The sequence below is a fragment of the Schistocerca americana genome, chromosome X (assembly GCF_021461395.2).
Source record: "Schistocerca americana isolate TAMUIC-IGC-003095 chromosome X, iqSchAmer2.1, whole genome shotgun sequence".
Taxonomy (NCBI): domain Eukaryota; kingdom Metazoa; phylum Arthropoda; class Insecta; order Orthoptera; family Acrididae; genus Schistocerca; species Schistocerca americana.
In genome coordinates, this window is record NC_060130.1 from 92,718,679 (window position 1) to 92,741,132 (window position 22,454).

General features: G+C 39.8%; 1 protein-coding gene across 8 annotated transcripts in view; it reads right to left on the reverse strand.

Moving 5' to 3' along the window:
• LOC124554686 (homeotic protein female sterile-like) overlaps positions 1-22,454 on the reverse strand; it is a 262,983-nt gene that overhangs the window by 106,666 nt on the left and 133,863 nt on the right. For all 8 annotated transcript variants that reach the window (XM_047128308.1, XM_047128311.1, XM_047128312.1 and 5 more), the window contains 2 exons: positions 18,025-18,105; positions 4,746-4,847 (listed from right to left, as the gene is read on the reverse strand). In XM_047128308.1, coding sequence (XP_046984264.1) covers positions 4,746-4,847; positions 18,025-18,105 — 183 coding nt within the window. The remainder of the gene's footprint in view (positions 1-4,745; positions 4,848-18,024; positions 18,106-22,454) is intronic.

Consider the following 22,454-nt stretch of genomic DNA (forward strand, 5'->3'; position numbering starts at 1 on the left):
TTTTAATCAATCTGTAACAAGAGCTACATCAGCAGCTTATTACGATGGTGAAATAACTGTCAGATGAAAGACATCCAACACACTGAAGTAGGTATTGACTTCAATGTCAACTAAGAAAGGAGACAACTCTACTTCATTTACTGAAAAATTGTTTCATAGTAACAAAGCAGAGATTAATTTTCAGTTAATTGTGCATGACAGTGACAAATGGTCAGTTGAAAAAAAGGTGAGGGGGAGGGGGAGAGGTAGGGGGAGAGGGAGGAGGAAACTATGGGAATACTGGAGGGGGAAAAATTATTCATTATACATAAGAGAGATGATACATACAAGACTTTTGCCAGTAAAAAGACTGAAATTGAAACACTTCACTTTTTTGCAGGATGTGCATTTGTTTGAAAATTTGTGAAGGTTAAAAAACTGTGAATTTGGTTGGGAATAAAATCCAGACAATGTTTTTAATATGAACAGCACTCTTCCAATAGAGGCACACCCTGTTCAACAGTAGCACCTTGATTTGAACAGCTCTTTACTATCCATGGTCCTACTGAAAGAGGAATGCAGCCACTACACCTTGTATACTGACTGACAACTTCGGAAAAAAAGTTTAAAAATGAAGGCTTTTAAGTGGTCTGTGAAGTGGTTTTAGGATGCCCAGGTTGAGGACAACTGCCCATGAAAGATCATCTTTCAGATTTAAATAAAAAAGGAATATCAGCAGGGGGGCTGTCAGCTAATGTAGAAGACAACAAATGAAAAATCAACTGAGGCTTACTAAACGAACAATCCCATTACTCGCATGAAGTAATTTAGAGAAATTATAGAACACCTGATTTAGAGAAGCCATTCAAGAAGAGACAAAAATGATGGAAAATCCAGGATGAAATGTAACAATATTATGAAAAGAAAGGTTGCTATTCACAATATAGCGGAGATACTGAGTCACAATAGGCATAGAGTGATGTCAGTTGCCCGAGACGGCAGTCACGGGTGTGTGAGTTGCGTTTGTGCGTGTGCGTGTCACCTATTTCTGACGAAGGCCTTACTGGAAAAACGTTTTATTAGTGGCAGTCTTTTTGCTGTGCCTAACTGCAACTCAGCAGCATAGTGAGTAACAACTTTCCTTTACATAATATTGTTACAGACTATAATGCTGGACAGATATGGAATCAAATAGCACTCTCTCCATAACCAGTCATGTCTCATTACAGTTTCAGCTTCACATAGTTCGATCCACAGTTTAAGTCTTTATGAAACACACCACTTTCATCTGATCGAAGTTATTGGTTTGAAATTATCCCATTGATAGGATAACAAAAGATGTAGTGAAGTGGCTTAAATTTAATCTGCCTACTACTTATAATGAACGCAGCATCCATGCACAAATTTATGAAGACTATAGGCCAAGTACCTTCACTGTAAAATATAAAGTATTTGTGCGAATATAGGTTGCACTTTTTTCCCTAAATTCTGGCTTGAAAAATCATAGTGCAGCCTCCGATCATAAATAATTAATTTCAAAATGAGATGTACACGTGACTTGTGGGTTGAAATTAGTACCATTACAAGTTACTGCAGTTACTTTTGTAAACTATCAAAAATGTAAGAAGAATATAGCAGAAAACTTACACCTTTGTAACATAACATTTTATTTCGAGTTTTTTTAATGCATTTTCCATATCTTTGACTGCACTCCAAGAAGACATTAAGTTTACAGTGAATTAAGTCATAGATAACCGATTTACATACCCTCATCACTGAATTATTTACAAGAGGACAAATTAGAATCTAAAGAAGGCATCCAACTTAAATTCATGTGCCAGTTTCATGATCTTACCTGGCATACCAGAATTTCAGTCACTATTCTGACTAGTTTTTATTCTAATCATGTACGAACCTGCTACATACATCAAATATACTTGTTCAGATCATTCAAATTAAAGACTACAATAATTATAAAATATTTGTAATGCCAACTGTTGCCAAAGAAGATGGGTGTTATTCTCTTATTGTATACTGGTACTCACAAACAAAGTACGCTTTTTGCTAGTCTCGTGTTAGTCAAAGTTTTATCACAGTTTCTGGCAGCTGCTACTATACCTTGTTTGCAAATACAGAAGCTGTTCTTGAAAAAAGAAAAGCAAATCCGTTTTGCAAAACTGCATCAGCTTGTTTGTACCTACCAGCGCCCAAATCACTTCCTACCATCTCAGTATCACCAGAGTCTGATTCTTCACTTTCGCCAGACAATTCAGAATGTTACTCAGAGTCACTATCACAAAGATCATATTCGGTCCCATCAAGATTATCAGAAATTCCAGTTTTTTAAACTTTTCATGGCAATTTCTGAAAATATTAACTGCCAAGCAGCCAAAATGCAATGGCACACTTCTGATGAATGCAGATGTTGCAAACAGCCTCCTGGCATTGAAGCCGTTTTGTTAATGATGTAACTTTTTCACGCTACCTTTGAAAGGATGATTGATACACACATCCACAGCCTGCAACACACTTGTAATGAAGCCTGGAATAATCACTAGGTCACATAGTAGTCTTTTCAGTTTTTGTTTCACCAGCATGCCTACGAAAAGTATCCAACAGAAGCATTGATTTTGGGCGAAGAAGAGTTCCTGGCTGCTTATTCCACATTGCTGAAATCCAGTCCAGGACCAGTTCCTCTGTCATCCACCCACCATCACGAGCTCTTACAGTAACACCAGCTGGGAAGCTTTCTCCCTTGGGGAGGATTTTCTGATTAAAAACCACATATGATGTCAATTTCTGTTCATGTGCTCAATATCACTGTACATCGCTGCTTTTCAGCACTACATGTACATATCTGCACACTATGTTCCCCTATATTATTTACTGTAGTACTGTTCAGCATATCAAAATGAGACCCGTGTTTGGCCTGCAGTCCCTATTTGGGAAAACAGATAATTTTTGCATCGAAGTTGGATCACATAACACTGAAAAGACATTAAAAACTCTTTCCTAAGCTTGAGGCAGTTTTTGCACAATTGCAGTTCTGTGATGGATAGATAGATTATTAGCCAAACCCATCCATAATAAACTTTTAAATTCCACTGGCAAAATGTTTCTTTAACATGCTAATTTCCAGCCTTCAGTTCAAATCATTCAAGCTGTAACGGCATGCTCACGTTTCCTGTTTAGACCTACAAAATCAAGAAAGTCTTTTTCTACATCTGGATATCTGGACTTTTGCTTTTGAAATGATCTCAAACTTTTCAAGCTCTTCACTTGCACACCACCGACAAACATGTTTTTCATCAAATCAAATCTGCAGCCATCTTCCCACTTTCTGTGATCCTTCGCATAGCCGATGACTTTAAATTTAAATTTTCACACAGTTGCTCACACACCAAATGCTAACTAGTCTCTCACCCTTAACTTTCAACTTCATTACACTGTCTTTTAATTTAGGCACGTCAGAAGACTTCCCAAAATGCAAAACTTGTACCATTACGCCCAAAGCACAAAGCACAATTTTGGTGCTCTGCACTGTTCAATTCTTATGTATGGCTGCCACGTAATTCAGTGTCTGCATAATGTCCCATTTGTTTACAATAAGTAAACAATTTGCATAGTGGCTGTTGGGGGCAGCAGGAGACATGCTTTGACCTCACATTTTGGCTGCCAAGGGAAAAGAAGCAGTGAGGGGATAACAATGTTGGCTGCTTGCCGCAGTCCCGGTGCCATACCCTTAACAATGTGACACAGTAATACTTCACATCTAGGGGCATGACAACCAACAAGCTGTCTGTCCGCATGAATGGCCACCGACAAACTGTGGCCAAAAAACAAGTGCACCACCCTGTAGCTGAACACGCTGCCAAACATGATACCCCTCATCTCAATGACTGCTTCACAGCCTGTGCCATATGGATCCTTCCCACCAACACCAGCTTTTCTGAATTGCACAGGTGGGAACTTTCCCTGCAATACATCCTACGTTCCCATAACCCTCCTGGCCCCAACCTTCGTTAGTCCATGTCCTCACCCATCCAGCCCCCTCCCTGTTCCCATTCCAGCACTACACAGCCGTCATTTCACCACCACACTCAGTCCTTTAATTTCTTTTATTTTTATTTCTCTCCTTTCCACCACTTACCCCCTCCCCCCTCCTCTCCTACCCTCCGTCTAAACTGCAACACTTAACTGTCCGCCACTCCCACCATACTATCCCTCCCACTGCCCGCCCCAACCTTCTCCCACCCCCACCCAGTCGCCACTCCCATCACGCACTGGTGCAGCTGCTCGCAGTGTAGTTTCAGCTCTCTGAGGCTGCAGGTGTGTGTGTGTGTGTGTGTGTGTGTGTGTGTGTGTGTGTGTGTCTACTGCTGACAAAGGCCTTAATGGCCGAAAGCTATGATTGTGTGAATCTTTTTATTGTGCCTATCGCGGCTCAGTATCTCCGCTATATGGTGAATACCAACTTTCCTTCTCTCGTATTGTTAAAAACCTTGTGATCTATACGTAGCAGACCATGAGCCCTACCAGAGTACCTAGTACCATATACGGACAAAAATTGTTTCATCTAGAAAAATGATCGGGTAAGTGGTGTTTGCATAACACCTTCTACAAAGATATGGTTCTGTATAAAGTAAAACCAATTCAACACACAAATAAACTGACTGGAAGTGTGATTATATGGCAATCTACTCATACCGTATAGCCTTCAAAAGTTTCAAATTTTATAGTAAACTTTTTAAATATATAACAAATACCTTTACAGTCCCAAGATCCATTGGTTTCTTGATTATGTCATGGTAATCATGGAGACCCAGTAATTCAGCATCAACAGGCTTGTAAAATGGCCATGCATAACCCTGTACAAACATCAGTCAGTATTAATTCAAGAGCAGACAGACTTCTACAACACGTGAATTTCTTCATTCTATTCGATCACGCAATTAAAAATATGGCGGTGCATCTTACAATCTGACATTTACTCATGGAAACTTTATATCAAAAAGGAGCTGACATCATTTTAAAAAGAGAGTACACACCATACTTTTAACTGGCACGTGTGATAACATAATATTCTTGGACTTGTCGAAGGCTTCTGACACTGTTGACTATCAAATAATACTGCTAAAAAAGGTAGAACCACTAGATGTAAGAGGAGTAGTGAACAAGTGGTTCCAGTCCTAGCTGAAAAACAGGATACATGAGGGATAGTCCACTCATCTGCTGTTTTTGTAAAACTACTAGGCAAGAAACACACAAATGTCCGTGTTCCTCAGGGTCATGTACTGGGTTCAATTCTGGTCTTAACATAGATTAATGACTTTTCAGATAGTACAAGACATGGAGAAAGATTTCTCTATGCTCACGACATCAATATCAGTCACTGATAAAACACCAGAGCGCCTATTATTGAAAGCAAATGAATCCCTCAAAAGATGTTTACAGTTGGGTAGTATACAAAAACTGACCTCAAACATTAAGAGAATGAACAGCACGCACTTCAACATTAAGAGGGAAAACAACTGTGTCACATTAGGTATAGATGACATACCTTTAGAAGATCCTATAACGAATATTGATTATCAACTGATGTGTAATGAGCGCACAAAGATACTGGCAAAAAGAATGTCATCAGCATGTTATGCTTTTAGGATTTTATCATCATTTTTAACAGCCAATGTCTTGTGGTAACATACTATTCTTAAACATTCCTGAGGGTGTTTTCATTCAATCATTACAACTACACGAAAAGTGTGGTCTTTTTCTTTTTTTTTTTCACCAGACATGTTTCATTTTATTGAGGTAGAGTACCATCACATGTCTGTAATTAAAGACATTTAAAATTTGATAAGTTTTTAAGATCGAAAAACAGTTCTTTAACAATTTGCTGGGTTTTACTTACAGTGATTTCTGATTGTTTTTTTACCAACATCACGAAATGTCATCTGCTGTCAGGTCTTTGGTGTCTTTCTTTATTAGACACAGACACTTGTAGTTTAATTTTTCGTTGCTCTGCACAACTATGCATTTCTTATGTTTTGCACAGTACACTTTTTCATACACCACTGTTTACTGTTTATTTTTATACTTCTAAGTGTGTATTGTGTTTTGTAGTGTTACTAACACACGATAATGCCTTTTTTGTTTTATACTTTTTTTATTTTTTCAATTAACTGTATGTGTGTTAATCTATTTAATTATGTTGTTGTGTATTTATATACTGTGTAAAAGTGCAAAATAGTGTGATGGAAGAAAAGGTGAGGAGTACGAAGTGAAATGAAACTGGTGGGGGGATGGGGGGGGGGGGGGGGGAGGTGTATGAAGGATAAAAAAGGTTCTTTTCTTTCTCCTATGATTTTTTTCAATTTTGTATGTAGTGTCTGGTTTTCAGTATTTATTCAGTCATTGATCAATTGTTTATTTTGTGTTAATTCTTTGTGTATGTGGAAATTTTCTGGGAAAGGAAGGTGGTTTCTGTCTTTACTGATTCTTATGATGTTCATGTCTCTTTCACTATTGCTTGGTCTGTGGTATTCCTGTTTTAGATTATCTACAAATGTTGAATGGTTTGTACCATATTTCAGTGCTCTGATGAATTCTTTACATCTTGTGTCAAATGTCCTGCCAGTCATTCCAATGTATATTTTTTTCACAATCTCTGCAACTTAGCTGATAGACAGATACCAGGTTGTTGGTAACTATCTGGTATTGATTTGTTTTGGGATGTGCTTTTGTATTGAGTTGTTTGTTTTGTAAGCAACATTTATGCTTTGTTTTTTGAATATGTTGCCTATTTAGCCAGCTAAAACTAATGTGTACAACAGTGCTAAAGATAACTTGGATGACAGAGTAGTAGATAACAAACAATGAAACAACACCTTGTTGAATTTTAATACATACTCATGGTTTACTGCTTTTTAAAGAAAGTCGTGTGCCAGTACCTGAAATACATGGTAGTAATGTCGTGCAGAGACAGTTTTTTTCAGGTGGGCAGAGGAGGAGACAATGGCAACACGTGGCATACTTCAATGTTGGTGGCCTACGAATTGGTTGTCCACACTGGAGTTATCACAAGGGGTATAGCTGCATGTTAATGTCCCAAAAGTCATCAACAAATGTCCTAAGCGTGTGTGGCGATGAGGAGTAAAACTATATTTTTATATTATCAGTTACCAGAATATGTTCGTGTATAAATTAAAAGGCACTGACCTCATGTTCGGGAGGACAGGTTTACTCTGTCCTGCCATCCTGTTTAGGATTTTCCATGGTCTTCCCCGATTACTACAGGCAAATGCCACGATGCACGATGGTTGGTTCACCAATGCCACAGCCTATAGACTATACTTAAGTAGTCTATATACCTATACTTTAAGCTACTGATCTTTATTGTATTACTGTGACAAGTCCTACACCACTGTGAGAGGATTCTTGGATGAAATAAATAAATAACATTGGTTAAGTGAAAAATGTGAAGCTATTCATTAGCGAAGGTTGTTTTAAATGTCACAATGCTTTCCCAGCCATTGCCATATTGGTGGTGGTATGCCCTTGCCTTCCACTGAAGCCTGAACCGACTAATCCAGTCAGTTACAGGTCAACCTACAATTTATAGCAGACTTCAAACCACAGTTCAACTTAGTATTTTTCATACACAAAAATCGTTGTCAAAGATGAAAGAAGTGATTATCATTGGTCATGGTTTCTGAAAAGTTTCTGCTTGCACGGAAAATGCTTTGAGATACACTACTTTACTACATATGAAGTGGATGTTAAAATTCTACTATGAGGAAAGTCATTTGGTCATGAAATCTTCATTGTCTTCCCACTTTTGGTGCAAATATCAACAAACTGTGCCACAACTTTTAGAGACAACTAAAAAAGTTTTCCCCTCAACATAAGATACTTGACCTCTCATACTCAATGAAAGGAAGTGTTTTCTTAATATAGGGAAACAGGAAAAATAATAAAAATCATGACTGGATTGTTCACCAGTTACATTCATGATATTCCACAGTTCCACAATAAAGTGTACAGAGGTACTACACTAATTAAAGAGAAATCCTAATAAAATGAACTTCCTGGCACCTGTCTGAAGACTCTTGCAATGCAAGTTCTGGCAACAATAGCATGTTTCTATTACTGAAGAGGAAAGGATGTGAGAAAACCAAAGTAAGAGAAAAACCGACACATCATACATGGTGTAACAGCATGTTGTTTTAAAAATTTGAGAGTCTGTAGAGGATGAAATTTTGAACATTTTCTTGTAAAAAACTAATAGCCGGAAATGTGAAATAAAGTTTCTACAGCACTATGCACTTTCTACACATTCAGTAGGCTAAATGTAACACTTGAATACTGTAGTTTGGAAAACATTTATTAACAGTAGAGTACAATCAAAGACTGTAAACCGAATATGTGGCTTCATTACTATAGGGTAAATATTCAATGTGATGAAAATTAATTTCATTACATAATGTGCAACAATGAATCATGTTTTGTTTTTGCAATGGAACATCCTCCAGAAGTTCAGGCAAGACCATGCATCATTCAAACAATCTAGTAAGACGTGTTTCAATAAGGTACTCTCCAAGAATTTCAGCCCAAATCTTCACTATGAATATTACCTGGTAACTTTTTGCATAGGTAATGTGTGGATTTTCAACAGCCCAGTGATGGATGTAAAAACATAATTTCACATTTCCGGCTATAGGATGCTTATATCACAAAGTTCAAAACATCATCCTCTATGATCTCCCAAATTTTTGGAGCTCCATTCTCTTATACACTGTGTATAGATCATCCCACTTCCACACCATTCTATACTGGTCACATTTTGTTATTTCAGCCTACATTTTTTGCACATTCACTTGGTTATTAAGTCAAATGCATTTTGAATTAACTCTTTATGTGACTGGTAAATATATACCATATTTACCCAGTTATGAGATGATGTTTTCTCCCAAATACATCATTCGAAAAATACAGGGTAGTCTTATATTCACAGATTGAACTATTGTCGCCGAGATCAACATTTTTACATTGTTTAATGGAGTATACAGGGGTCACTGGGGAAGCACTGGCTATTAAGGTCATATGCAGATTTATTTTGAACCAAGGGCAGGTCAAATGGGGGGGGGGGGGGGGGAGGCAAATGATACTCTCATTCGGACATGCTCGAGTTCGAACATTTCCCCAATATGGCGAAACATGTGACATTTGACTAGCATGGTGCTAGTGCAAGGAATACACGAAAAACTAGGAACTAGCCACTACGACAATCTATTGCTCTGCTTAAAATTTTACAGTTTGTGAAACACAGGAGGAAATAGCATTAAATTCTATCATCTTACAAACTCTTGTATTTCAGCAGGTTTGCAATTAAAGTTCTCATACATGTATTGACACCACATACAAATATTAATGCTACTTTATAAGTAAAGGTAATATTCAAAAGAAAAGGTTCCTAGAAAAGCATTACTTGATTCTGAACCCAGATCAGTATCTTATTTGGTTTTGAGATAATTAAATTATTTACTAAGTGGGTTGCAAATGATAAATTCGTTCATTGTTCATGTATTAGAACACTGGGCAAAAATTTACCAGCTTTTGGTCAGCGTTAGAACTTGATGATGGCGTTCAGATGAAACAAGAAGGAAAATTAATACAGAATGAAATGTATAACGAACAAAATAAATCACATTAAACTAACAGAATTTATTATCGCGAGAATAAGTAACAATGGGCGTAGTACCTTGTCAGTAAATCATGTGACAAGTAAAAGTTGGACTGAATCTTCATTGCTATCTTTTCTCTATGTATTAGTTGATGTTACACAAAACTTGGGCCCTACAAAGTATCGCAGCCTGTCTTTCACAGTTGATCAACAACAGCACTACAGAAGGGTTGGAGAGGGAACAGTGACACCAGCTTGACTTGAGGGCTACGATGAGTGCAGGGAGAGGAATAGTGAGTGGGCAGAAAACATCGTGTTACCAACCCTGGGAATGTATACCATTTTTATGAAAATTTACCACATCTGAACTGCAGTTTGCCTGGATCCATTTGTATTTGGAATTGAATTGACTTTAGAATTGGACAAATACTTTACAACAGTATTCATTTCTGCAGAAGGGAAAAGTCTAGATAAGGCCTATGGCACACTTGCGTGTTTTGTGCTGGAACGTTGCCAACGCCCACCTTGGAATATGACAGGACTGAAAGGGGATGTGTCAGCAGCTGGTTCTATGCAGCCAATGAGGGATCGGCAGGCAGACAATATGTTTGGAAGCAAGAGACATTGTAACATTCTCATGTCAGTATAGCAATGAAATTGCATGTGTATTCGTGGTGGTGGTGGTGGTGGTGGTGGTGGTGGTGGCAAGAGCTTTGTTCTCTGATACCACAGTAACCACAACCGCAGAAATGGCAACATATTCAGAAGAAATACCAAATATTCCTAACAATGAAGATATAAATTTCAAAGACGACTGGGTTAGTAAGCAAAAATGATAGAAAAGAGACTGGTCTACTAATTAATGTGAACTATTTCTTTATTATATTTCTCCTTGTATTATCAAAATGCAGACTGTCAATAAATGGCATAAGTTTAGAATATGTGTAATGTTAACTTTTTAGGCAGATGCTTAATGTCAATAAAATGTTCTGCAATTCTGATTAATCAGATTATGTTGAAATTAAATTTTTCAGATGGAGCCTCTTTAAAAAATGGGAGTCATCTTATGCTCAGGTAAACACAGTATATACCACTGGCCTTAAATGCTGTTTTGTTACTTTATTTACAACAATCAATCAATTTTACTGGTATTAATAAATTCATAGTAGTTTCTCTGATAAGTGTGTATACGATTACTGTGTTTCTACATTGATAGGCTTGAGATTTAAAGGAATACATGAGTAGTGGTATAAATATTTACCAATAGTCTTTGTGGCATTAGCCTTCAGAGCTGGCTTCAGATTCATCTACCAACTGTCACCTGTGCATGTTATCTTCTGATCTATTCTGCTGTAAGTATAAAATCAATAGGGAAGTCGTCTGTCAGCATACACTGCGGATTCGATTTTCTGGACCTCAGTTATATGGATTCGTAATTATCCAGATTGTCAACCATGAACATCTTTGTAGTCTAGTGCATGCGTGCAAGTACACGCCACACTGGTATTACCCAACCAAACCCTGTGCAGTCTTTGCCCCACGAGATTCATTATTCCTTGAGTCAGACAGCCCCCATTTCATTATTGTTTGAGTCAGACATGTTCCAATTGCTACGCCACTGTACCATGTCATGTCTGTGCTCAAAAACGTCAAAACTGGTGTTATTGTTTAAAATCACAAAAAAATATTACTGATTCAAAAAAAATGAGGAGGAGGAGGAGGAGGAGGAAGAACTAGGTGAAAGATAGCTGATGAGCATGGTGTACGTACTTTTGTGACAAGCAATAGTAAGAAGAAAACCAATTTAATTCTGAAGTAAAAATGCAAACTTGATAGTGAAGACATGAGTAAACATCAAAAAGTGATGATGAACGCGAAAAATGAACTCTTGAATGAAACTTTGTATTCTTGGTTTTTACAAAAGCGATCACCTAACATTATGTATTAACCATAGAAAGATAACCATACTTAATAATAGAAAAATCACTTTTCTTCATACATTCAGTCATTTGGATTTTTGATTATCTGGATGGCTTATGACAACAGCCTGGATAATAAAGTCTCCATTGTATTTACAGGTAGTTTTCTCCTGTGTCGCATACATAAGTAAATAGACTGTTGTGAATTCATAAATACCAGACATTATTTCTGCTGATTATTTCTGCAACATGACAAAAACAGTTTACATACACACTTGAATGTAATGGAGGTATTATACATTCATTTTCGGTTGTTTTTAGTGTACTGACATCCATGAACATTTCCTTTACATCTATAAGAGTGACATCACTGAGGAGGCTTAGTTAGATGGTAGATGAAATTCTGGCTGATTATGCAATGAACTGCTACAATGAGGTTACAGAAAAGCACACACAAGATTCTGAATTTAGAGGACACACTCATTCAGATGGCATAGCTACTATTTCTACAGTTTTGAACACTACTATGGAAACTGATGATAGTCTGGGTAACACAGTGTCAAGTGGACCAGTAGGTGAAATGTGTAGTGCAGGTGCATCAGATTGGGTAGTGCCTGTGCCTGAAGCAGCATTTCATTGGAGTTGTTAAACTGACTTTGATATTGAAGTGGTTGCAAATGAGAATTTTATGCATAGTCCAAAGTTGGTTGTGAACCCCACTTTTTTGGTAAATGTCTTCCTCCTGAGGGCATGTGTTTACTAAAAGAATTGACACTGATAATTTTCTGCAGATTTTTTCTCAAATTTACCAGAGGAACTACCATGTATAATTTTGTGCTCCTGATTCATTGGTATGAATATTTATCATTCCAACAATTCATAGTGGACTTGAAGATACAGAATAAATTGAGCAGATTTATCGATTACTAAGAGCCGAAAATGCAGCATTTACTTTTGGCAAATTTCACATCTATTTCTGGTGAAATTCACATACATATTGTTTGTATCTGTAAATGACTCTTCATACATATTTAAAAGATTGTCATGCTATGAGCCTGAAGACATTGTCCTAAAGCTTTGAAATAACTTTATGGTGATTGAATAGCTTCTAAACTTTTATGTTTGCTTTTGCAGAAACTTTCAAGAGGGTTTTTTTTTTCCAAAATGGTCATTGCTTGTTCTGTTTTTTTGGCTCTATTCAAGCTTCCCACTAATGGTTGTTCCTGTTAAAAAGCAGCAACATTTTCCCCACATGTGATCTGAGTGCTTATCTGGTTTAATGTGTTTCTTCATATTAATTTTTCCCAAACCAATTTGATTATTACAAAATCTAATTAAAAGATTAATTTCAACCTTTTGTGGGTATCTGTAGCTATCTCTCATACGAGAACACTACAGGTAGAACCGACGAAGTACTTAGCGTAGCAGTAGAGCCGAAAATAACTATTTGCTCATTAGGAGAAAAATTCTGGCTTGTTCAAAGTAAGCTGACAGGTTTTCTTTTTGGTTGCTATAGTGCAAAGTGCGGACACTATAAACTGGCAGTTAGCCACGAGTGTAAACAAACTAGAAGTATGAACACCACAGAGTGAGGAGTAGTGTGGGGAATTTAACCCTGCCACCCTCTTACAGGTCAGGCAGCCTATGTTGTGACTTGGCAAGACAGCCAAGTCACTATGAGAGGAAGCCGAAAGGCATGCACTTAAGCTCACGCAGGCTGGCGCGAGGTCTGGAACAGTTAAGGGAATTAATAGTAGCAAATAAAGTACGTTGTTGATGTAATACTTAACTTTAATCCATAAGTGGTGTACATTGGTCTGACGGTACAGGCATCACAAGTTAAATATCTATTGATAATGGCGCCTTGCTAGGTCGTAGCAAATGACGTAGCTGAAGGCTATGCTAACTATCGTCTCGGCAATTGAGAGCGTAATTGTCAGTGAACCATTGCTATTAACGTGGGCTGTACAACTGGGGCGAGTGCTAGTAAGTCTCTCTAGACCTGCCGTGTGGTGGCGCTCGGTCTGCAATCACTGACAGTGGCGACATGCGGGTCCGACGTGTACTAACGGACCGCGGCCGATTTAAAGGCTACCACCTAGCAAGTGTGGTGTCTGGCCTACACCCATGTTCCATTTTTCTGTGAAAGCTGACCTGACATACAGTCACATGAATCATCAATCCCGTCTCATTGTGTGAGGGTCATAATAGAACCCCATGATGGACAAGGATTAGTCTCTTCATTCAATCAAAAATAAGAAAAGAACGAACAACACACACAATGTAAGGTATTTGGTAACAGCAACCACACAATTGTTTGCCGAGATCAGCAGTGCCACAAACGAGGAAGTCCTGGTCCGACCTCTACCGTTATTTGACGCAACCACAGTTCAAAACACCAGCCACCTAAAATGGCCATGCTAAAATGTTGGTTGGTTGGTTTGTGGGGGTTGAAGGGACCTTACTACAAAGGCCATCTGTCCCTTTTTCCACGATCATGAAACACCCACAAGGAACAAAAACAAGCAACGGAGATGACAAGGGATGACACAGAACAAGAAAGAGAGAGAGAGAGAGAGAGAGAGAGAGAGAGAGAGAGAGAGAGAGAGAGAGAGAACAGAAAAAGAGGAATTAAAAACACACAGTGTTACAGAGGTTGGCTGACCATGGAAACAAAAAAAGGAAAAGTCAACCACCAAGTGACACACTAAAAAGCTCAATCTAAAACCGTAGGGCAAAGGCCAGACTCAACACAAAACCTCAGATCGAGCGATAAAAGCCCCCTGCGCAAATAAAACTCAAAGCTAAGCCTGCCATCGCAGTGTCATCCATTTAAAGTGCAGGGAGCGTATCAGGCAGCGCAAACTTCTGCCTGAGCACAGTTAAAAGCGGACAGTCCCACAAAATGTGGAGCACTGTCAAAGCTGAACCACAGTGACAGAGAGATGGGTCGTCACAGCACAATAAATAACAGTGCGTCATACAGGAGTGGCCAATGCGCAACCGGCAGAGTACAACAGAGCCCTTGCGAGAGGCCCTCAAAGAGGAGCACCAGACACCAGTAGTCTTCTTGCCGATCTGAAGTTTGTTGGGTGAAGGCAGGGTGCGCCATTCATCACCCCAGGTACCAAGGACCTTCTGCCACAAAACTGAACGGAGATCACACTCCGAAAGGCCACTCTCCAAAGCCAGTGTACCAACAGCCTGTTTGGCCAGTGTGTCAACACATTCATTACCTGGGATGCCGAAATGACCCAGGGTCCACATAAAAACCACAGAGCAGACGTAACGGGCAAGAGTATGGATGGACTCCTGGATAGCCATCACCAGACGAAAGCAAGGAAAACACTGGTTGATAGCTTGTAAACTGGTCAATAGCTTGTAAACCACTCAGAGAGTCACTAAAGATAATGAACGACTCACCTGAGCAGGAGTAGATATACTCTAGGGTACGAGAGATGGCGACCAGCTCGGCAGTGAAAACACTGCAGCCAGCCAGCAATGAGCGTTGTTCAGAATGATCCCCAAGAGTAAGAGCATAACCAACTCGACCAGCAGCCATCGAATCGTCATTATAGACCACGTCAGAGCCATGAAACGCGGCAAGGATGGAAAGAAAGTCGCGGAGGAGGGCCTCAGGAGGGACTGATTTCTTCGGGTCCTGTGCCAAATCCAGCCGAAGCCATGGGCGGGACACACATCACGGGGGTATATGTATATGGGCCCGGAAAAGAGCTGGGAGAGGGAAAAACTCAAGCCCAGAGAGAAGAGCCCAGATGCGAACCGCGATCGTAAACCCAGACCGGGGCTGCCGTTCTGAAAGATGGATGTCCAAGGTGAGGAACAGGAGATGGTAATTTGGATGCCCGGGCAAGCTATAAACATGTGCAGCATAAGTGGCCAGTAGTCGCCGGCGCCGGATCCGCAATGGAGGGACACCAGCCACCACAAGTGGGCTGTTTACAGGGCTTGTGGGGAAAGCTCCAGTTGTGAGTCGGATCCCGCAGTGAAGTATGGGGTCGAGCACCTGCAACACGGAAGGCGATCCGAACCATAAGCCAGGCTGTCATAATCAAGACGGGACTGAATCAACGCCTGATACAGTCATAGAAGGGTAGACCGATCGGCACCCCAGCTGGTGTGAGTCAAGCAACAAAGAGTGTTAAGATGGCGCCACAATGTTTTTCTAAGTTGCCGAATGGGAGCCAAGTCAACCGGGCATCAAAAAGCAAGCCCAAAAACCGATGCGCCTCCACCACGACAAGGGGTTTGCCGTCAAGATAAAGCCGTGGCTCAGGGTGAACAGTGCGATGCTGGCAGAAATGCATGACGCAGGTCTTGGCAGCCAAGAACTGGAAGCCGTGCATGACGGCCCAAGACCACGCCCTGTGGATAGCGCCCTGTAGCCGCCGTTCAGCAACCACAATGCCAATGGAGCTATAATACAGGCAAAAGACACCTGCATACAAAGAAGCCGATACGGACATTCCCACAGCCGCAGCTAGCCCATTGATAGCAACTAAAAAGAGGCAGACACTCAAGACAGAGTCTTATGGGACCCCATTCTCCTGGACTCGGGAGGAACTATGGGGGGAACCAATATGGACGCGAAAGGAACGAAGCAATAGAAAATTCTGAGTAAAAAGCAGGAGTGGGCCCCTAATACCCCACCCATGAAGCATGGTGAGGATGTGATGTTGCCACGTCGTATCGTACGCCTTTCGCATGTCAAAAACGATGGCAACCAGATGCTGACGGCAGGCAAATGCCGTGCAGATGGCAGACTCCAGGCAGAACAGATTATCGGTGGCAGAGCGGCCCTTACGGAACCCACCCTGGGACAGAGCTAGAAGGCCCCGAGACTCAAGTAGGCAACCCAACCTCCAGCTCACCATGCGTTCGAACAACTTGCACATAAAGTTGGCGAGGATAATGGGGCAGTAGCTGTCCACCTCCAGGAGGTTCCTTTCAGGCTTCATTAGGATGATAATGCTTTCCTGCCACTGAGAGGGGAACTCACCCTCAACCCAGATACGGTTGAAAAGGTTGAAGTGGTGTCGCTGGCATAGAGTCACCTAATCTTGCACCAATCCTGTGATGGGGAGGTATGGGTGCCAATGGTGGAGACATACAATTCCCAACATTCCTGCTTCCATTGGCGAGTTGAGGGGACCCGGAAGAACAGGGAATTGCAGATTCTGGGGCAGAAACCACCACATCAATGGCATCATGAGAAAGAGGCTCAAGAGTGGCAATGGAGACGATCTTGTCCGAGTCAGCCTTTTTCAAAGCCCATCTGGGGAGGCACTCAGGTGAGTGATGCTGGGGCAGTGACATAAAGATCGGAAAGTGGTCACTATCGCACAAGTCATCATGCACACTCCATTGGACAAACTGTAGAAGGCCAGGGCTGCAGACCAAAAGGTCAATGGCTCGGTAAGTGCCATGCACCACACTGAAATGTGTGGAGGCACCATTATTTAAAAGAGAAAGGTCGAGCTGTAGCAACATTAGCTCAACGACAGTGCCTCAGCCTACCAAAATGTCACCATTATACTAACTTGTAACTTTAGCTAGCAAACATACGCGTTATATTGTTCTAAGATACTAGATCCCGTGGCTACGTCCTATGATGTAGTACAACGTGTTTATCTTATGCAGACCATTCATCATCTCAATTGGCTAGGCACCAGAGCCTAGAGTGCACTGAAATGCTGTTACATTTGTGCACTTTTTATTTTGCAAACACATTCTTACCCACATCATCTTTCCAAATTGAGCTTCGCAAGATGACATGTAATACCAGTTACTAAAAAGTTGGTTCAAATTTCAATATTTATATGCAGAAAACAAGGCTATATCAAACTATATCTGATAAAAATAGGTCATCTGGTTACAATTCGCAATGAAATATTTTTTAGTAGATAATTTTGCATTTTGAGGCAAAATTCACATCTATATTCACATTTAAAGCTATACGAGAATTTTTATTGTCCCTACTGATTACTACTCCCAAAGAGTACATATCGACATGAATTTCATTGTTATGCTGGATACAACATTTTGTCACTTAATGGATTACAAAAAACCTTAAGATGGAAATACATTTCATGTCTGTTAACACAACAATCGTAGCACAGTAATTAAAATTTTGCAAAACACAGTCTACTATGCGATCTTAAAAATGTGACTCTGTGACCACTCCTTAAAAACTGCAAAGCTCCACGTCATTCCCTTCATAGTTCAAAGAAATTTATGGCTGACCACGAGATTGCATTGAAACTTCTAGGAGTAAATTTTGAGGAAAAAACTTGTAAATGATGATAATATTATTGCTTTAAAAATAGGTGAAATTTTGTATATATGTTACAATACGAAACTAACATTTTCGACACAACAAATGTATATACAAATTATTTCATGTGGAGGTAAATTGATACGTACCGAATGCTTCTTTGAAAAGAGCTCCTTCAATATCTCATTGCAAGCCTTCAGAGATTCATTTAATTTATCCTTCAGCTTTACCTAAAAATAACACAAAACCACATAGTTTATAACTAAGCCAGTACATTCCCTCCCCCCCCCCCCCCCCCACTCTAAACATTAATTATGAATGAAACACAGTACGAGTGCAGGCATTCAAAGAGGGGAATTTTCTGTTGGTACAACAGGTACAAATGGAGTTTCCCCCTAACAATAATGACTAAAACTAAATAGAAATCCACAAGTGTAAGAATACAACCTCTTGCAATTTTTGTAAAGTAATCACATAATTTCTTTCAAATGATGAAGTGACAAGCATACAAACAGTTGCATTTTTTACCACAGAAAAGGAAGGCATAACAATTCTTGATGCATTGGTCCCATTGCTGTGAACAGGTTTCTCATTTGATATCAGATGCACTTTACTACTTGCAATTTTGTAGTATCACACATACAGATAGTTTTACAAGCACCTTTTATCATCATTATTGATGCAAGTGTGGTACTGACAAATGTCTGTAAGTCCTGACTTACACTAACTGTTAACGTGAATTCTTAAGGTCTTGTATATAAGTGTGTGTGTGCTTTTTTTTTTTGCACTTATATGAAAACAATTATTTACAACCACAAATTGCATCAGGCCATTTTAATTAAAAATGGTTTTCTGTTCCAATATTTCCTATTATCATTGTTTATGAGATATATATAAGGTTGAAACAGTTCTGTCATGGGAACTTTGTTGTACTCCTTATTTTGGTACCCTTCCCCTGTTAGTGAGACTGTGAAGATACCTGTTTCGCAGTGTCACACCAATCATTACTGTGTACCTCTAAAGAAGTTGGTACAGTTGTATCCACACACTAACAAACTCACACCAAGGTATGATTACCATGCAACATAAGGAAACCAAGTCCTATATTATATGCCAGATACTGAGCATTTTTTTCCGATACTGACATCAATTATGTTGAATACACTAGCCTCCCGGCATGAACCATGGACCTTGCCGTTGGTGGGGAGGTTTGTGTGCCTCAACGATACAGATAGCCGTACCGTAGGTGCAACCACAACAGAGGGGTATCTGTTGAGAGGCCAGACAAATGTGTGTTTCCTGAAGAGGGGCAGCAGTCTTTTCAGTAGTTGCAGGGGCAACAGCCTGGATGATTGACTGATCTGGCCTTTTAACACTAACCAAAACGGCCATACTGTTGTGGTACTGCGAACGGCTGAAAGAAAAGAGGAAACTACAGCCGTCATTTTTCCTGAGGGCATGCACCTTTACTCTATGATTAAATGATGATGGCGTCCTCTTGGGTAAAATATTCCGGAGGTAAAATAGTCCCCCATTCGGATCTCCGGGCGGGGACTACTCAGGAGGACATTGTTATCAGGAGAAAGAAAACTGGCGTTCTACGGATCGGAGTGTGGAATGTCAGATCCCCTAATAGGGCAGGTAGGCTAGAAAATTTAAAACGGGAAATGGATAGGTTAAAGTTAGATATAGTGGGAATTAGTGAAGTTCGGTGGCAGGAGGAACAAGACTTTTGGTCAGGTGAATACAGGGTTATAAATACAAAATCAAATAGGGTAATGCAGGAGTAGCTTTAATAATGAATAGGAAAATAGGAGTGTGGGTAAGCTACTACCAACAGTATAGTGAACGCATTATTGTGGCCAAGATAGACACGATGCCCATGCCTACAACAGTAGTACAAGTTTATATGCCAACTAGCTCTGCAGATGATGAAGAAATTGATGAAATGTATGATGAGATAAAATAAATTATTCAGGTAGGGAAGGGAGACGAAAATTTAATAGTCATGGGTGACTGGAATTCGACAGTAGGAAAAGGAAGAGAAGGAAACGTAGTAGGTGAATATGGATTGGGGCTAAGAAATGAAAGAGGAAGCCACCTGGTAGAATTTTGCACAGAGCATAACTTAATCATAGCCAACACTTGGTTCAAGAATCATGAAAGAAGGTTGTATACATGGAAGAACCCTGAAGATACTAGAAGGCTTCAGATAGGTTATATAATGGTAAGACAGATTTAGGAACCAGGTTTTAAATTGTAAGACATTTCCAGGGGCAGATGTGGACTCTGACCACAATCTATTGGTTATGAACTGTAGATTAAAACTAAAGAAACTGCAAAAAGGTGGGAATTTAAGGAGATGGGACCTGGATAAACTGAAAGAGTAAAGAGTTTCAGGGAGAGCATAAGGGAACAATTTAAAGGAATGGGGGAAAGAAATACAGTAGAAGAAGAATGGGTAGCTTTGAGGGATGAAATAGTGAAGGCAGCAGAGGATCAAGTAGGTAAAAAGATGAGGGCTAGTAGAAATCCTTGGGTAACAGAAGAGATACTGAATTTAATTAATGAAAGGAGAAAATACAAAAATGCAGTAAATGAAGTGGGCAAAAATGAATACAAACGTCTAAAAAATGAGATCGACAGGAAGTGCGAAATGGCTAAGCACGGATGGCTAGAGGACAAATGTAAGGATGTAGAGGCTTATCTCACGAGGGGTAAGATAGATACTGCCTACAGGAAAATTGAAGAGACCTTTGGAGAAAAGAGAACCACTTGTATGATTATCAAGAGCTCAGATGGAAACGCAGTTCAAAGCAAAGAAGGGAAAGCAGAAAGGTGGAAGGAGTATATAGAGGGTCTATACAGGGGCGATGTTCTTGAGGACAATATTATAAAAAAGAAAGAGAATGTAGATGAAGATGAAATAGCAGGTATGATACTGCTTGAAGAGTTCGACAGAGTGCTGAAAGACCTAAGTCGAAACAAGGCCCCGGGATTAGACAGCATTCCATTAGAACTACTGACAGCCTTGGGAGAGCCAGCCTTACAAAACTCTACCATCTGGTGAGCAAGATGTATGAGACAGGCAAAATACCCTCAGAGTTCAAGAAGAATATAATAATTCCAATCCCAAAGAAAGCAGGTGTTGACGGATGTGAAAATTACCGAACTATCAGTTTAACAAGCCACGGCTGCAAAATACTAACATGAATTCTTTAAAGATGAATGGAAAAACTGGTAGAAGCCGACCTTGGGGAAGATCAGTTGGGATTCCGTAGAAATGTTGGAACATGCGAGGCAATACTGACCCTATGACTTATCTTAGAAGAAAGATTAAGGAAAGGCAAACCTACGTTTCTAGCATTTGTAGACTTAGAGAAAGCTTTTGACAATGTTGACTGGAATACTCTCTTTCAAATTCTACAGGTGGCATTGATAAAATATTGGTAGCGAAAGGCTATTTACAATTTGCACAGAGGGAAGCAGTGGTTGGGAAGGGAGTGAGACAGGGTTGTAGCCTCTCCCCGATGCTATTCAATCTGTATATTGAGCGAACAGTAAAGGAAACAAAAGAAAAATTCGGAGTTGGAATTAAAATCCATGGAGAAGAAATAAAAACTTTGAGGTTCGCCGATGACATTGTAATTCTGTCAGAGACAGCAAAGGACTTGGAATAGCAGTTGAACGGAATGGATAGTGTCTTGAAAGGCGGGTATAGGATGAACATCAACAAAAGCAAAACGAGGATAATGGAATGTAGTCAAATTAAGTCGGGTGATGCTGAGGGAATTAGATTAGGAAATGAGACACTTAAAGTAGTAAATGAGTTTTGCTATTTGGGGAGCAAAATAACTGATGATGGCCGAAGTAGAAAGGATATAAAATGTGTTGAAGTTGAGTGACTGTAGGATGATACAAGACAACTTTAACAAAATTTGTAGTTTGTGTGACAACTGGCAGCTAGCTTCAGGAAAGTGTGGTTCATCTGCAAACGAGACTGTATACAGAACAACTGTGCGACCCATTCTCAAGTATTGCTTGAGTGTTTGGTATCTGCACCAGGTCAGATTGAAGGAAGCAGTTCAGAGGTGAGCTGCTAGAATTGTTACCAGTATGTTCAAAGTTCGAAAAGCACACAAGTATTACGAAGATGCGTTGCAATCTAAAATGGGAATCCCTGGAGGCAAGGCAACATTCTTTTCGAGGAACATTAACAAGTAAATTTTCAGAATTGGTATTTGAATGCCTCTACTGCTGCCAATGTACATTTTTCGTAATGACTTCAAAGATAACAGAAATTAGGGCTCATATGGAGGCACATAGACAGTCTTTTTTCCTCGTTCTATTCGCAAGTGGAACAGGAAAGGAAATGACTACCATATTTACTCGAATCTATGCCGCACCTGAAAAATGAGATTCGAAATTAAGGAAAAAAAAATTTCCCGAATCTAAGCCGCACCTGAAATTTGAGACTCTAAATTCAAGGGGAGAGAAAAGTTTTAGGCCGCACATCCAAATCGAAACAGTGTTGGTCCATTGTAATACGAGACACAATTTAGGTCGAATGAATGACGAT